The sequence below is a fragment of the Trichechus manatus genome, unplaced genomic scaffold, assembly GCF_000243295.1.
Source record: "Trichechus manatus latirostris isolate Lorelei unplaced genomic scaffold, TriManLat1.0 scaffold00144, whole genome shotgun sequence".
NCBI classification, from domain to species: domain Eukaryota; kingdom Metazoa; phylum Chordata; class Mammalia; order Sirenia; family Trichechidae; genus Trichechus; species Trichechus manatus.
The window spans coordinates 1,656,909-1,675,166 of NW_004444080.1; the positions used below are offsets into that span (position 1 = coordinate 1,656,909).

Sequence of the window (18,258 nt, forward strand, 5' to 3'; positions counted from 1 at the left end):
AGATCTCTTAGAGTTAGAATGATACGCTGCCATTTGTGGAACTGTTTTTGCGTTGCTTCCTGAGAGTCTGTGTGATAGACCACTTATCATATTGTGGTATTTTGTCTATATAGGAACAGGAATATGCAAGTTTTCTCTCAGAGCAGGTGTGAGGCCAGAAAAATCTTCTTTAACAGAGGATGCATGAACCTCCCATTGGCAATCCTTTAATAATATTCATCATTAAAATGAATCTGTACGGTTTGTATTAAGGGAGGTGTTTGTTGTGTTTTGAGGATGACGATGACCCCTAGTGATATCTTTGTTGCTGAACTATGTTTTAACATGGGTGAGTCTTACCTAATGGGGAATCTCAAAAGCAATTATTTGAGATCTTCTGGGCATGCCAGAACTTGTCTCTTAGCAAAGGCTTAAAGGGTCAATCACTTAGAACTTGGCATCAGCTACCTCCTTTCTTCTAAAGCAAACATGTGCTGGTAGATGTAATTATAAAACTTATCTCTACATGAAATGTTGAACCAGATAGTTGTTAGGTTAATTATGGTATTGTGATTTTCAGCAAAGTTTATTTAATAATTAGCTTTGTATTTCAAAGGGAAAGCTCTCCTTACCATGTTTTTCTGTTGAGTATCAGAAGTATGGAAAAAAAAAATCTTTTATGCCGTCTTAAGACTTCTGTAGATAACTTCCTTTCATTGTCAAGTTTTTGTTGTAGTGACTGCCTCTCTTCTTCTCCGTTCTTTGAGGTCAGCTCTGCACCATGGAGCTTAATAACCTTTGCTTTTGATGCTTGGTATAATGGAAAAGAGTCTGCATTAGTTTAGAATAGTGAGGATGTGCCAGTTTACTGAGTGTTGGAAATATATGGTTTATCCAATAAAACCAGCTGTCGTTGATTTGATTACAACTCATGGTGAACTGTGCTCCATAGGGTTTGCAATGGATGATTTTTTAGAAGTAGACTGCCAGTCTTTTCTTTTTGAAGTGCCTTCGAGTGAACTTGCACCTCCAACCTTTTGGTTAGCAGCTGAGTGTGCTAACCGTTTGCAACACCCAGGGACTCTGGTTTATCAAATAGGGGTAATTTATTGATGTCCCGACTGTCGAGTCCATTCTCAACAGCTGGGACATATTGAGTAACCTGGATCAACATGAAAAGTAGAGTCTTTCTCAGATTTTTCTTGTTAAAGTGGTAAACAAACACCAGTATACAGGATCTGAGAGCCCTCGTGGTTTAGAGCTTGGCTGATAACCAAAAAGTCGGTAGTTCGAATCCACCAGCCACTTCTTGGAAACCCGATGGGGCAGTTCTACTCTGTCCTATAGGGTCGCTATGAGTTGGAATTGACTTGACCGCAGTCGGTTTCCTTTGATTTATACAGGATCTGAAGGAGCCCTGGTGGCACAGTGGTTAAGTGCTCAGCTGCTAACTGGGAGGTTGGCATTTCAGACCTACCAGCTGCTCTGTGGGGAGAAAGATGTGGCAGTCTGTTTCTGTAAAGGTTACAGGCTAGGAAACACTGTGGGGCAATTCTCCTCTGTCCTAGAGGGTCGCTATGAGTCGGAATTGACTCAGTGGCAACGGGTTTTTTATACAGGCTCTGAGAACAGAAACAACTGTCAGGGTCTCTGTGACCCATTAAATACAATCAAGAGGTGAGTTACATCTATTTTTTTTATCAGCTGGAACAAGACAGTGGTTCAGTGATTTGCGTTGTGAAAATTGACTCACACCAGTTTTTTGTTATTTCTATTTGTGTGGTCCTAGATGAGTGTTAGCAAACTTTCTGTAGTAAGGTCACTGCCAAACTTTTTGTACTTTTTATAGTATACTTCCAAAAGCCAGACTTAGTTGACAAAGATTGTTTGGAATAGGATTGCAATCACTTTAATGAACATAGTAATAATTATTTTGTTGAATGCCTATTAAATGAGGCACTTTTTTCCCCTCTACCAGAGTTCAAGATAAATTGCCATTATTTTTGTTTTTAAACCAAAATGAATGTGGCTAAGTGAGTGACACTCAGATGTTGATAAAAGGCCTTTGGTCTGTTTTTCTGGTGCCTGTTATTGCTAGTTTTAGACTTATTCTGTTCTGCAGACTTTATGTGACTAGCCTTTTAAGCCATGATTCAGAATTCTTTTTTTTTTAATTTGTTGCCTGTTCTTTATTTAAGATTATACCATAACCATTTGCGGTGCAATTAATTACTTTTGTGTGTGGCCTTCCTTTCTAGCCATGGTCTTGTAACTCCCATCCAAGTGATTGGGCAAGACTGTGTGATAGGGTAATTGTGGCCCACCAAGGGGATTGGTCAGTTTTGCCTTAAAAGAGAGCCAATTCCAGAGCAGAGGGAAGAGCCCACCACTACCAAGGAAGGAGAGATCAGCAGCAGAGACCTGGCAGCAGAAGACTGCACAGTAGGCTTCCAGGTCCATGGAAGGAGAAAGCTGAGTGCCTTTGGGCAGAGGCCTAGGGCCGGGGAGAGGTGTGCCTTTGAGCACAGCTGGGAAGAGGCTATCCTGATGGAAGAACTGTATCCTGAGTGTTCCTGAGCCTGAATTGTAACTGTTACTTCCCTAATCCCATAATTGTGAATTTGGTCTGTGAGTTCTGTGTGGCCATTGCAGTGAATTATTGAACCCAGTAGAGTGCTGTGGAAGGGACAGTTGGTGTCAGAATTGGTAGGAATGGTGGAGAGAGGATGTGTGTCTGACATCCATCTCATGGGAATCAGCCTTGAGCTGTTGATCTTGGTTCTTCTTTCCCCTTGTAAAGTTAGAGGAGGTCAGACACCACCCCTATGCCGTTTTTACAGGTTTCTGTGTTTTTGCATTTTTTTAATGGTTGTAAAGAATTCATTTTTTACACATCTCTGTTTCTTTAGATGAGCAAAGCCATTAGTGTGTAGCTATATGTTAAATCTGAAGAGGAAGAGATCCTGTGATCTGTTTTTTGTTAAGTACTGGTCCTGTTCAGCTTTTAGCCCTGCCCCATAATGCCCTTTGGTTTTGCTTTTAAAGAATTGACTACAACTTTCTTCTCCCCACTAATTCTCATCAAATGCATTTTCATCTTTTAGGCTTAAATGATATAAGCAATCAACTCTTTCTTTTCCCTATATCTGGTAACTATATGTCATGGATTTGTTCAGAGACTGGAAGCCAGAGTATATGTTGGACAATTGTGTCAAATATTTTATCTAGTTCCCAAGTATATATATATACAACATAGTCTAGGGCTGAGCTGTGTAGTATGGTAGTTACTAGCTAAATATGCTTTTGAGCATTTGAAATTTGGCTTGTCCGAATTGAGATAGACTGTAAGTTTAAAATACAAATTGGATTTCAAAGATTTAGTATGAAAAAAGAATGTAAAATATCTTATTTATAATTATTTATGTTGCTTACATGTTGAAAGGACCGTATTTTGCATATATTGGATTAAACAAACTATTAAAATTAATTTCACTTGCTTATTTTTTAATATGGTTATGAGAAAATTTTAAATTACATATATGGCTCTGATTTGTGGCTGACATTATATTCCCATTGGACAGTGATGGTCTAGGGTATGATTTTGCAATTGCACATAGCATATGATTAAAGATTGCTTTATGTAGTTTTTGCTTTGATAGGTCAAGAGATCCCAGCCATTAAAGATGTTCAGCCATAAGTTGAATGGCCTCCTGGTAATGATCATTCCTTTCTTCATTCATTCCACAGCATCTACAGCATAGTACTGCACTCTGGGCATACAAACATAAAGGACATATTCTCTGTTCTTCAGACGCTCATGGTCTTGTGGTGGTTCTGCAGATGGGATTCAGTTCAGTGCTTGGAAGTTTGCTTTGATGACTTTTTGAGATCCTTTCCAACCCATTGCTCTGCAGATATTTATACTCCTCCCAACTAGTTATTCTGAGAATTTACAGAGATAGATGGAATCAGAACATACGTAGATCATGATCATTCCTAATACCTCTTACTCCATTTACCATTAATTCTTTTTTTATTCTTTAGTGTAGTCTCCACACTGTAAACATTGTGCCTCTCTTCTTCGTTCTTTCTTCATTTTGAACAACCTTATTTCCAGAAATGCTTTTTCATTGTTTTATGTAAATATATTCTCCATCTCTGGTTTCATCTCCTCATTATTAGTATTTACCAGGTTGCTTCATTCTGAATGATTTCTTAGACTCTTGATTACAAACAGTGGTGTGTTGGTAAACTGGCTCTCTAAGTGAAAAGCGTTTGCTGATTTCTGTGGTATAAATACTCCCACCATGGCTGATTTGGGCTTTCAGAATTTCTGAACATTTAACAGCCAACTCTTGAGAGCCTGTACAACCCAGCTCTAGGACACTGGTGAGTCAGCCCTTTCTGTTAGTGTTTAATTGTGGGTGGTGATTCTAGTTTTCCTAAACTGAGTTTTTCTTCTACTGCTTCTCTGCAAAATAAATACAAAAACATAAACACAAAAATCCCAATTACTCCTTCTACTCAAATATTCATTCATTTAGTTTTTTACCCAACAAATATTTATTGACTGCAACTCCCTGTGCCCCCCAAAGTCATAGTTACGTGGATTTTTGTAATTACTTCATGATACCTTTATGGTTCAGCTGACTACTTATCCACAAGTCACATTTAGAATAATAGAATTGCCAGGATGAATGGAGTTTAGATGCAGAGGCAGATTATCCAATAGGCAAGGTAAGCATGGTGCTTACTTTGCTTACCAGATCATCTGTAGTGAAAAATTTCACATTTTTCCACCACATCAAAGGTTCTGCTTCTAGGTATGGCTGGCATCTGTTCCCCTCCCAACCCACAGCACCTTCCTACAGAATCAAAGCCTCTTTTCAAATTTATAATCGCTGACAGGGCAGTTGACCACGTAAGCAAGGGAAGCACGGGCTACTTGTGCTTACTTACTAATCTGTAGTGAACAATTTCTTAGGCTTCCCTTGCTTATTGGATAACTCATCCCTGTTTAGATGGTCAAGCATGAGGTTGAGCTAAATTTGTATTTGGATGTCTCAAGTCTTCTGTACTGGGGGTTAGAGACACGTGATTTATTCTTCAGGAGAGGTGAATGATTAGAAACCCTGGGTGTTTGTTTGGGTATTACCTTATCTCCTGAATGAAGAGCATCCTGTATTTACCTGTTTAAGAGAGTAATGCAATACATGGTAAAACTATCATGACTGGTAAAGACAAAATCTGTAGTTCTCTCAGGCAGCAAGGAGTGTGCAAAATTTCCTCTCAGTGGAAATGTATGGGATTTCAGTGTTCCTTTATGAGACAGGTGGAGAAATACAACATGTCCTTTTATTCAACTCAGTAAATGTTTGGCTCAAAAAACATGAATGAATGAATGAGCAAACCCAGAGTTAAAATAAGCACCTGGGAACTGTAACTGCAATAAAAACTGTGACAGTTTAAAACTTTTTGAAACATCTATTCTAGCACATTGGTACAGTGATTTAAATCCTAAAAACCGTAGCCTGTCTTAAAGTGTCTGGGTTAAAATAAAACTCTGTTTAATAGCATTTGGCAAAGGAAGAGAAAACTACTTTGAGTATCACTGCTTTTAGCCTTGTTCAATTAATATACCTTTTGGAGAAGAGAATAGAAGGAAATGATCTTAAATGGACAGAAGGGATTTTGGGTTAATGTGAAAAAAAGCTTTTCTTGTTAGTGAGGATTGAGGTATTAGGCTACTTGGTTAACAAAAGTGGTCATAGAATATTTTCTTGGGATGAGCGACTTCTTTACTTAATTTAAAAATTACCTACAAACATTCATTATTTTGTGCCAGGCACTGTATTAGGTGCTGGGGGGACAGTGGTAGTAGAAAATGTATCGATCCTACCTTCTTTGAGCCTATTACAGAAACAGAGAATCAAATAAGCATGCCAGGATATAATTTCAAACTGTAGAAAGTTCAGTGAAAAAGAAGCTTGGGGATCTCATCTAGCTATTGTTAAGGTTGGGGATTTTCACCTGAGAGAAGTAATCTTTGAGCTGAGATCTGAAGGATGAGTAGGAACTACCTAGGCAAAGGTGAGTAGGAAGAAAGAACATTCCAGGCAGATGTGACTACGGTTCTGTGGTGAGAGCAGAACAGCCCGTCTGAGGGGCTCGGGGAGGACTATTGTGATTGGGCACAGAGAGTGAGTGAGGGGAGAGGCAGGCAGGGCCAGATAACCACAGTGTCTTGTAGCCCTACTGAGGATTTGAGCTTTACTTTGAGAGCAGTGGGAAGTTAATGAAGGGTTGCAGCTGATGAGTAACCAGATCAGATTTGTTTTTTTGCTTTTGTTCTTTTTTTTTAAATGGCGCTCTGGCTACAGTGAAGAAAATTGATTAGAAAGACTAAGAGTAGGTGTAGGCTGACTATTGCCGTAGTCTACATCAGAGGTGGCAGTGGAGTTGGAGAGAAATAAATGGATTCAAGATAATTTAAGAGGAAAAAACAATGGAACATAGTAAAGGATAGAGTAAGGGGAATGAGACAGATGAAGGGACTTCACGGTCTGGCTTGGACAATTGTGGAAGCTGTGTCTTTTACAGAGATAAGAAGTGCTGGAGAACCACATTATTCTTATTCTGGAGGGGGATGAGGGCAGATTCAAGTTTCTTCTTACACAGAGAGTTTGAGATTCCTTTAAGGCACCCAAGTGGAAATGCCATGTAGGTAGTTGGCTTATACTATTTTGGAGTTTTAAGAAGGGGTTTGTGCTGAAGAATTAAATTTGAGGGTGACTGGCAGATGATAATCTACGTAGATGAGATTGTCTAGGGCAGTGGTTCACAAAATGTGGTCCCTGGAACAGCAGCATCAGCATTAGTATCACCTGGGAACTTGTTAGAAATGCAAATTCTCAGGTTTCCCTCCTCCCGCAGGTTCACTGAATCAGAAACTCTGGGGAAGGGACCCAGTAATCTGTGTTTTAATGAACCATCTGGGTTAGTTTGAGAACCACTGGTCTAGGGAGAGAGTATAGAGTGAGAAGAATCTGGACTAGGATTGAACCGTAAGGATCTCTAATGTTTAAAGATTATTAGGAGAAGGATGACTTTTCAAAGGAAATTGGGAAGGAGTAGTGGTTGGAGAGGTAAAAGGAAAACCCAGGAACGAAGAGAAGAGAGTATTCAGTTTGGGTGGTTTGTTTGTTCATTTTAAAGATGACAGAGATCTGAAAATGTTTAAATTATGTTGCAAAGAATCCCAGAGAGAGATATGGACAGGAAAGAAATAATAATAGTGTTGAATAATGATAAAGAGTGGGAAGGGACTTTTGAGGTTAATAGAGCCTGGTGTTTTCCTATCTCCTAACCTCCATTTTATATAACAATGCGGTTGAAGAAAGTTCACCAAGTCGTCATAGGTCTCTTTTCAGTCACTGATAAAAATTGTGGCTGTAAAAGAATAAGAGATGTCATGAAAGTCTTGCCATACTTTGCAGACTTTCCGAAAGACTAAGTCTGTAGCTTTCTCTGGTAACTCATATTTGTGAAATTATTTAGCTGAGTCTGTGGGTGGGAAGATATATTTAAGGGAATAAGGGGTACCTCCAATTGTCATATCTTTTTTTACTCTTTTTAAATACAAAGAAGTAAAAAAAAAAAAAAAGATGACAAAAAGAAAAATACAAAGAAGGTTTTTTTTTTTTTTCTGCCTTAATTTTTAACCAAAACAGTGTTTAATCTGGGGTCTGTGGAGAGAATTCAAAGAGTCCGTGAATTTAGATAAGAAAAACAAAAATCTGTATTTTCACTAATCTTATAACTTACAACATTGCATTAGATTATAAATGTTGGAAGTAATAGTATTAGCAATATACTTGATGGTCACAATAGAAATCATAGGCATTTTTATATCACATTACAGTTGTTACACATAAAAATATTACTTATGTTCCTTCCTTCTTCAGAATTATAGCAGTTAGACCTACCAGTAGATCTTGTTATATATTAATAAAAAAGTACATACTGCTGTATTGTAATTTTAAAATATATTTTGATAACTGTATTTAAATTTAACTGAATCAGAGTTCTGTTAATCCTGTATATTTTATGCATTTTAAAACATTGTTCTGAGTAAAACCAAAAAAAGCAAACCTGTTGCCATGGAGTCAATTCCAACTCATAGCGACCCTATAGGACAAAGTAGAACTGCCCCATAGGGTTTCCGAGCAGCGGCTGGTAGATTTGAACTGCAGACCTTTTGGTTAGCAGCCGTAGCTCACCATAGCTGTTAACCACTGCGCCACCAGGGCTCGGTTCTGAGTAAAGGAGTCCACAAACTTCATTGTTGGAGGGGTCTGTGACACAAAAAAGTTTCTGAATCCTTGCTCCAAAGAGATAAGTGCCTACAGAGGAATGTGTGGTTATTTATAGAACCTAGCATTTTATCTTAGATGCCCAGCTATTCTTTTCTCCAGTTTTGTCTGTTAAAATTTTGCTTCTTAATATATGATTTCCATCTTCACAAGAAATTTGAAAATGAGTTTACATGGCATTTTAAAAGAGAACACTTGAAATCAGGCTTCAATATCCGGAATAACCCCTCGTATTTACATAGGTTAACGTTGAAGTTTCAGGCCTTAAGAAATTTCTGTTAAGTTGCTTTGCTAACTTACTATTTTTATATTAGGCTGTCAGGATACTGCAACTCAGTGATGCTGAAGTTACATTTCAGTTCATGGCTTAACAGCCACAGGTTCAGGTTACACTGGAATAGTTGGAGATAGAAAACTTACATTTATGTTAATTATGTGTTAAAACCCTTTAAGGTTGATTTCTGTAGGCAGGGCGTAGTCTGGCACCCCCACCCTGCTGCCCTTGGGCTGCCTGTGGCACATTTGGCTTTGTCACGGCAGGTCCCTGACAGCTCTGTGTCGTTGGGTCAGCAGTGGAGGCTGGGCAGAGACTGAGAGCCTGAGGTCAAGTTTCCTGCCTTGGACACCTTGGAACATTGCTAGTGTTAAAGCTCTGGTGCCAGTTCTTGCTTAACTGACCTGAACTTGATACTTTAGTTTTATGTTGCCTAAAGCAGGTCTGCTAAGTTGCTCTAAAAACTTAAATAAAGTATGAAGCACTCAATTTTCGGTGCAGTAGGCTCCCACTCCTTTTGATGGAGTACTTCATGATGCAATAGAAGCTCTCACAGACCCCAGTGATGCTGAGAGGAGATTGTTTGGAAGTGTGACTGCATTTTCCTATTTATTTATTTATTTAAATTTTTTTACTGGAGAGAGGGGAACATTTAATCCATGAAAACGACTGCTGTTGACCTGCATAACATTGTCCTGCTTACCTTTTTATGCTTGTATTCACTATATTCCTATGACAGGTGCTCGTTCGTCTGTTGGAATACCTCTCGTGACGATGAATGTTTTACCTAATGAAACAGTGTGACAATAGTCATATTTTTGAAGTGCTTCCTATGTCAGATACTATACTAAGGACTTTGCATATTGTTTTATGTAATCTGGTAACAACCTTATGAATGGTAATTACTTTATTAATTTTATTTTACAGCTGAGGGAACCAAGAAGTAAAATAACTTGCTCAAGATCTTAGCTAGTACAGGGCAGAATTGGAATTTGAACCAAGGCAATCTGACTCCAGTGTTCAGGCTCTTAAATTTGCTTTCTTATTAATTCTGCCTATTGGATTAAAGCAATTTCAGAAGTGCTTCATTCATTTAAGCTTCAGGAGTGAACTGGTAGCATCTGCCAGGTTACCTAAGTTTACCATGTTGGCAGCTGTGAAGCCAAACAAGCATGCCTCCAGCTGACTTTGGTGTTTTACTATTTAAATATTCCAAATGCAAGTTTTTAATATTAAATTTATTTCTGTTTATAGGGATGCTTCCTTTGGAAATTGCACTTACAATCTCACCATCCTCGACTGTTTGCAGGGAATCCGAAAGGTAATGACAATTCTCCTTGCTGTAGTTGACACAGGAGTTTAAAAATATGAAAAAGGAATAATCTTAACATCCTCGTTTGTTGTTAGATAGAAGAGAGGTGAGCCCATAAGCAAAAGGCTCTTCACTTCTTGAACGATGATGGATTTGTAAAATATAGACTGTAGGGCAAACACGGGGTAACTTTGTGACTCCTTGTGGAAGCCCTGTCTCATTTAAATTCTTTGTGTTCTGGGGCAGGTTTATCACCTCTGCTATCTGCTGCTGTGGTGTGACATTGCTTTGCCATCTTTTAGCTTCATTATCAGGCTAGGTCTAGGTGTGGGAGGAGACAGGAAATTATCTAAGCCACTGCTCTCCTCTGTTGGTGTGGAGGAGAACGTTTCTACATTAGTTTTCTAATTGGATATTATTACAGGCCCATGAAATATTACGTAGGTCAGATATTATTATCCTCTTTTTACAGATGAGAAAACAAGCCCAGAGAGGTTAAGTCATTCTCTCAAGGTGGCAGGGAGTTATTAGGAGAGCTAATTCTAGCTCAAATTTCCTGATTCAATCCAGAGTTCTTTCTGATATCATATAAAGGTATATCATAAATCAGTGGTTCTCAAAGTGTACAGACTTGGAAATGCAATTCCCTGGCCCTACCCCAGACCTACTGAACAGAAACTCTGAATAATGCCTCCAGGTGATTTGATGCATGGTGTAGTTTGAAAATCAGGTCATAGTTGTTTAGTTATTTATATATAAAATAAAGAAGTTTGTCCAAAAGATCCCTGAGAACTTTTGAGATATGTTTTAGAAATATTAATTTACAATCTGAAAAGTCATGCAAGCTAGACTGTGATTTGTTTAAAGCACATAATTCCATTTTAAACATAAGCCATGGTTTGTTATCTGTCAGGAGTGTACATATTACATAACCCATTGGCAAAGATCACTGTGGATTATAAATATAGTATCAGTAGTGATTCTAGTTCTTTTTTTTTTTTTTCCCTCTGATGTAATATAACTGATTTTACTATGTTTTGAGTTGAGAAAATTGGTATGGTAAATGTGCTACCTGCTTTATGTTTATGTGTTTCTGATTTTGGTATTTCATTTCAAAATGGATTTAAACCCTATAAAACCTTTAAAGTAGTTTCAGGTATCTTCCCTTTTGCTTAAACCATAAAGATACTGTAGCCCACTCTCTGCAAACAAGATTACCAGCATGTAGGCCGGTTAAGGACCTTTATAGAGATATTACCCAATACATAAGCCACAGTTAACAACATTTAAAAAAATATGCCTGAGGGGGAAAATGTATGTATAATTTATTTACTGTCACTATTATCATTATTTTAGCTTTCCTCACCTTGGACATAGGCCATATCTTTTATAACACAATGTGAAATTCAGAAAGAGTTCACAGTAGAATAGCCTGCCTGTTACTATGGTAACTGGTAATTTGATACTGAAATTTATGACATCCTTCCTGTTGTAAAGGAAAGGTGTGACTTTGTTCATAAGGGCTTCTGTAAACTTACTGTTTTGCCAGATGTTGGGGTTTATTTTGCCCAAATATAGATGAAAATTTAGGTGACCTGATATTAGCACCTTCAACATGTTTTTCAGTAACTGAGGTACGTTGCCTGTACTTTATGTTCTTTTATATGATGTGCTGTGTTCTGGCTTCTTTTCGTAGCAACAGGTAGCTTCCTAAGAATGTACATGGAGTATGGCCACATTTTTACCTTTTTTGGAAGCATATCTTTCTGATTTTGATGTATTCACATTGTCATAAGCATAGTTCATATTTGGTGAAAACAAAACACACTTTAAATAAAGAGAAAAGAAGACAGGTAGATAGTTCAGTTAGTATTTTTTTCTCACTATTTTCTTTGAAATGGTGCCTATGGATGAACTAAGCTGCTTTGTTTAAAGGTGAAATAATTTAAATAACTTGTTCTGATTATTCTATAGGGGCTAGCTTAACCAATGTTGTCAGAATTTAGCACATAAAAATCACCTAGGAAGTCTTGTGAAAAATGCTGATCCTGAGACCCACCCCCAGAGATTCTAATTTAGTAGTTGTGGGATAGGGTTTAGGAATCTGTATTTTTAATAGTTACCCTAAGTGCTTCTGATGTAGGTGGTCCGTATTTTGAAAAACACTGGCCTTGAGAGTATTTTCAAAGATAGATCTGCTGGAGCTTGGCTTAATAGTTTCTTCTATTTTTAATGACTCTGTCATGTAATTTTTAAAAGTACTTATGGTTTTGTATTCTTTTGTGATCTGTATAGCTTCACAGTTTATGAAATAAAAGTCTCTTTGTCCTCTTCAATATATTAGATCTGAGCAAGCTGGATAATTTTTAAAAGTTCTAAGTCATTACATTACAAAAAGAAGTATGAAGTTTTTCTTTGTGTTGTTAAAAATAACAGTTCTTCCTTCTAAATTGTAGCAGCAGCCAAGCACACTTTCACTTTGTCAGAAACTATCACCATGAAACACATTCTCCCAAAGTAGAGTTTTAGGAAACAGTAAGGGCCTGTTAATTAAAAATGCCCTCTTTACTAAATATCTCATTACTGATAAAAGGAAAACAAAACCTCCTAAGAATAATTGATTTTTCTTCTCCTGTCTTCTGCCATAGTTAGATATGAATTAATTGCACAATCACCAACAGTTTTTGACTATAAATTTGCTAGTATGTTCCATTTATATAATTATTTTTACATATAAAATTAGTCTAAATCAGAATTCTAGATATATCTGTGGGGCATAATTTCATAAGTGTTCAGTCTTATTTGTAAGAGAGTCTCAAAGCAAAATTACTAGCATTATAAGATAATTTCTGGATGTGCATTAAAAATCAAAAGTTTCAAGCTTTCTCCTCCAAGTCAGTGAGGATCATTTTGTGAGCAGGAGTGCCAGGACAGACTAGTAAATGTTACCAACTTAGTGTGGCAAAACTAATTCAAATTCTGCTTTCAGGGATTACAACATGGATTTTTTGACTTTGAGACATTTGATGTGGATGAATATGAACATTATGAGGTTTGTACATTTCAATTTTTTACAAAATATAATTTTATCTTGATAAAATTTTTTTTTCCCCTAGCTTTTAAGTATTACAGATTGAGTGGCTGCTAAATAAAAGCATTCTGGAGTTTTCTGTAGTTTGCAAGTTTGCCCTTTCAGCTTTAGTTATTGTCTTTGAATGAGTAGTCACCAAAATTTTAATTTAGGAAAATGCCATGTCTCTCTATATATCCCTTTATCAAACCTTTATTGACAATCACTTTCCACCTTTGGTTTATAAGTCAAAATAACTTGAAAATATAGTTTGGTATTGAAATTTTATAAGTCTGTTTTAAAATTTGGAAACCCTAGTGGCGTAGTGGGTAAGAGCTGCGGCTACTAACCAAAAGGTTGACAGTTTGAATGCACCAGGTGCTCCTTGGAAACCCTATGGGGCAGTTCTACTCTGCCCTATAGGGTTGCTATGAGTTGGAATAGACTCGATGGCAATGGGGTTTTTTAATTTTAAAAGTCAGATTTTGGTTAAAACCAAACTGGATTTGTGCATTATAACATTATTGACTGCATAAATTTTCTTTATAAGTATGGCTGAATTTACTTAGTTGTAAGAGTTGGCTGAACTTTTCCCCCTGGGACCATTACATAGCTTTGTCTTGCCTGCTTGTGATGTAGAGTTTAGGGAAAGGCTGTTCAAGCTAGGTTGTGTTACAAGGCAATGTGGAAGAAGAGCACCTTCTGAGTAGCCTGAGGAGGAACCTAGACGTAGTTAACTTTTCCTGAAAGATGGAAGCCTGCGGAATGTGACTAGGTTCAGCATTTTATTAAAGTGAGCTCATTTGTTGGGTTTCCCCAGAGGAGTGATAAAATTTATCACTCTCCTTATCAAGACAAAGGGCAACTCTCACAGTTTGGGTTCTAGTTTAGGATATACCTACTTGAATATTCTACTTACATAGTAAATTTAACATATCTGAAAAGAAACTGATAGCTGATCATCCAGACATGGTCTTCTGCTTTTTTCTTCTGTGTTAATGGCATCACCAGCCTACTACTCACCCAGGCTCAAGACTAGAAACATCTTTTTCCTCCCTCATCTAATAAGTATTTGAATTCCCCGTTGCTGGTGCTACAGATGTGTCACATGTCTCCTTTCCTTTCTGTTCTCACTTCCTCTCCCCTGGTTCAGGCCTCACTTCCTCCCCTCTGGACTATTGTAGCAGCCCTCTAATTGGGCCCAGTCCTTCTCCCCTTGGGTTGTCTTCCACACATCTGACTGAGTGATCTTAAAACAGAGCTCTCATCTCATTCTTGGCCCCAAGCTGGCTGTAGCTCCCATTGCCCCGCTGAAATGAGAATAAACTCCTGGGTCCTGGCGTTCTTAGCTGTGGATGAACTCCAGCCCACCTTTCCAGCTTGGTCTCCTGTTTCTTCACTGGATGCACTCTCTTCCTTCCCCGCTGAGCTGCTCTCTTACTGTTTCTTGAATGTCCCCATGCCATGGCTGGGCTTCCTTCCCCCCCAGATGCCCATCTCCTTTCACCTTCCCCCTCCTCTGTTTCATGTGTGTTCATATCCCTCGCAGATCAGATTTCACTCTCAATTTCATGTGTTACAATTTGAACTTCCCGTTTTTCTGACACTATAGCTATTTGAGCCCTGGTGACGTAGTGGTTAAGGGCTACGGCTTCTAACCAAAAGGTCGACAGTTCGAATCCACCAGTCGCTCTTGGAAACCCAATGGGACAGTTCTACTCTGTCCTGTAGGGTCGCTATGAGTCAGAAGTAACTCGATGATGAGTTTGGTTTTTGTTTTTGGTTATAGCTACTTGGGTGCAAACCTCACTTACTTTATTGGATTGTAAATTCCCTGTGGATGGAATGTGACCAAACGGGAAAACATATACTATGTTCTTGGGTAGAAAGGCTTAATATCATAAAACTGCCATTTCTCTCCAAATTAAGAAATTCAGTACATTTTATTAAAGTCTCCAAGGAGTTTTTTTTTTTTTTTTAAACCATAAAAGCATTGTTATTGTGACACAAGGGGGAAGAAAATCCGAGCCAAAAACAAATAAAAAAACCATAAACAAAGGGAATACATGCTAGTAAGGGGGAAGTTTGAATAACTTGTAGTACACATGTACCATGGAATGTTATGTGGTCATTTACAAAACAAATTTGAGCTCTACCAGTTGTCTTGGAATGGTTTTTACAATGTATTGTTAAGAAGGCAAGATGCAGAAGAGTGCTTATAATATGCCCCCCCTTTTTAAATAAAACAAACACTAACAAGATCCACCTCCATATATGTATTTATGGATATTTGTGTTATATGAGCAGAGACGATTTACTATGAAGCTAATAAAGCTTAAACTTAGGGACCCTCCCTTGCACAGGCCTGTTTTAAGGTCCTACACTGAATTTTGCGTTCATCATTTTGTATTCTTAACAAGGGCCCCCATATTAGATAAATTCCAGGCTCCCCCAAACCTAGCTTTGTCCCATGTATATAAGCGTGGAGAAAAATAATGGTTGTTAACCTAGTTTATAGCAAACACTAAAACCATTTCATTTAAAGGAAAGATTAGGGGTAGTGGAGAGACAGGAAAAGCAAGGAGCAAATACAAAAACAAAGAAACAAAAACCTAGCTGATGTTTTACGTTTCCTTAATCTTTTATTTACTAGTTTAATTTTTATGGCAATACTGAGGGTTATTTGAAAAAGCTATTGAGAAACCCGAAGCAGACAGCACAATTTTAATCTTTTAAACCAACCAACCAACCAAACAAACAAAAATCTGGTAAGAATATGATCATACCACCTCAAAACAGCAAAAACAACCCAAGTAAGGAGAGAGGAGCGGGCAGCTGGTGAATATTTGAAATGTTTCTGTCTGATAGCTTCGTTTTTGAGAATGGTATATCTCTTCCGTCATAAAGCCTGTAAAATAGAAAACCACAAATAGAAGTGTGCTCGGCGGGTGGTATACATTTCATAAATGTTTGTTTAATGAATAAACGAATAAATGAAGGAACTCTTTTCTGGACAATCTATGGGCCCAGACATTTCCTCTCATAACCTCTCTTGCTGTTTGCCCTGCTGTAGTGAGTTTGGACATTTGGTAACTTGTGGTATAGTTAAATTCATGTTTCATTATCTCCAACAAAGTCAGTATTCCAGGGAAGATAACTGAGGTTTTCAAAGTAAAATTGTATTGTTGTATCTGACAGCAGTTGGTGAGATTCTAAGCCTTAGATAATTGGGAGATGTTCAAGATGAAACTTTTCAAAGGCACTTCTTGACTAAACTACATTTACTACATAATATGGTTCAAGAAAAAGCCTAAACTAATGAGACTGCATCTCTATCTGTGATTAAAAGAGACTCTTATGATAAGAATATTACTTAAAATTTTTTTTTTTTGTATTTTAGGTGAAAGTTTACAAGCGCAAATGAGCTTTTTGTGCAAAGAAATTTATACAGAAATTGCTTTGTGACATTGGTTGCAATCCCCACAATGTGTCAGCACTCTCCCCTTTTCCCTTTCCACCCTGGGTTCCCTGTATCCATTCGTCCAGTTTTCCTGTCCCTTCGTGGCTTCTTATCTTTGCTTTTGGGCAGGTGTTACCCATTCAGTCTCATATAGTTGATTCAACTAAGAAGCATGTTCCTCACATGTGTCATTGTTTGTTTCATAGGCCTGTCTAATCTTCGGCTGAAAAGTGGACTTCAGGAGTGGCTTCAGTTCTGAGTTAGGATGTCTGGGGGCCATAGTCTCAGGAGTTCCTCCAGTCTGTATCAGACTAGTAAAAATCTGGTCTTTTTTTGTGCATTTTGTTGTGTTTTGCTCTGTCCGGGATCCTGTATTATTGTGATCCCTGTCAGAGCAGTTGGTGAAGAATGCTACTTTTAAATGCCATCAGCGACAAGGTCAGCAGAACATGGGAAATACCTGTTTTATAAATCTGCAGATAAATCTCTGCTCATTCTGCAAAGGTTATATCCATCCTCATCCTGTGGTTCAAGGGTCTAGAGCAGCACTGTTTAATAGAAATAAAAGAGAAATATATATTAAGATATACATCTCATATATATAAATTGTATATGTACACTATACAATTTATATATACACTAATTATATAAGGGAACCACATAGTTAAATATTCTATAAGGCACATTTAAAAAGAGTAAGACAAGTGAAATTAATTTCAACAATGTATTCTATTTAATCCAGTAATCCAAAATATTATTTCAACATATAATCAATATAAAAATTATTCGGGAGGTATTTTACTTTTTTTTCTTTTAACTAAGCCTTTGAAATCCAGTGTGTATTTTATACTACGACACATCTCAGTTTGGACTAACTACGTTTCAAGTGCTTAGTAGCCACGTGTGACTGGAGTGCAGATTCTGCAAGAAGGACAGTCTTGACGATGCGCTATCAAAGTCCATCAGGATGAAATGAAGACTAGGATAAGGAGAACAGGTTCTATCTCCTTGTAGCTGGTGATCTAATTGTTTGCATGAGAATTAATTTCAACAGTGTCATATTTAGAAGGTGCCCTGGTGGCTCAGTGATTAAGGTGCTCGACTGCTAACCAAAAGGTTGGCAGTTCGAAACCACCAGCAGCCGTGGAGAGAAAGATGTGGCAGTCTGATTCCGTAGAGATCTACAGCTTTGGAAACCCAGTAGGATTGCTATGAGTTGGAATCCACTCGATGGCAGTAAGTTTGGGTTTTGGGTCATGTTTAGAAGGCTCGGGGTAGGATACCCCAGGCTTTTGCTTTATTTGTACCTGACTTGTAAATGGCCCCTTGTATTAATTATTGATAAGCCAACGATAGGGTTTGGCTTCCGTACAAAAGTATCTTCGAAAATGTGTTCTCCCCAGGTCCTTTGCCAAGTGGTGGAACTATATATTCCTCCCATTTGCACTGATAAACAACAGATGTAATTCTGGCAGCTGTGCTGTGAAGGTCAAGTAAAGTAACTGCAAGACGGGATTCCAAAAGCTTCCAATAGGCATCAGCGTCAAAACATTCGTACTTTTCAAACAGCCTAACCCTAGGCTTCTTAAGGTATTCTTAAGGAACCTGAATTTAGTAAGGGAAAAACAAGGATGAAAGACCTTGAGTAATCAATCAAATCATGTACCTTATGTGAGGAGCAGTAAAGTGGTTAGTGCTAATGTAGCATAATATTCTGCTTGTGAGACCCTGAGGTAACACCCATATGTACGGTCTGTCTTCAGCCTTTTTCTTTTTTTGCGGGGGGGGGGG

The 18,258-nt window shown here is 37.9% G+C and overlaps 1 protein-coding gene and 1 long non-coding RNA gene across 6 annotated transcripts in view; one reads left to right on the forward strand and one right to left on the reverse strand.

Annotated features, from left to right (window-relative positions):
- CDC14A (cell division cycle 14A) overlaps positions 1–18,258 on the forward strand; it is a 189,447-nt gene that overhangs the window by 80,591 nt on the left and 90,598 nt on the right. For all 5 annotated transcript variants that reach the window (XM_023739992.1, XM_004385721.2, XM_023739994.1 and 2 more), the window contains 2 exons: positions 9,880–9,946; positions 12,927–12,989. In XM_023739992.1, the coding sequence (XP_023595760.1) occupies positions 9,880–9,946; positions 12,927–12,989 (130 nt within the window). The remainder of the gene's footprint in view (positions 1–9,879; positions 9,947–12,926; positions 12,990–18,258) is intronic.
- On the reverse strand, positions 2,644–8,180 carry LOC111822251 (uncharacterized). The gene is made up of 3 exons (XR_002825537.1): positions 8,131–8,180; positions 5,135–5,168; positions 2,644–4,450 (listed from the first exon to the last, which is right to left on the reverse strand). It is a non-coding gene; the product is annotated as an uncharacterized LOC111822251 (long non-coding RNA).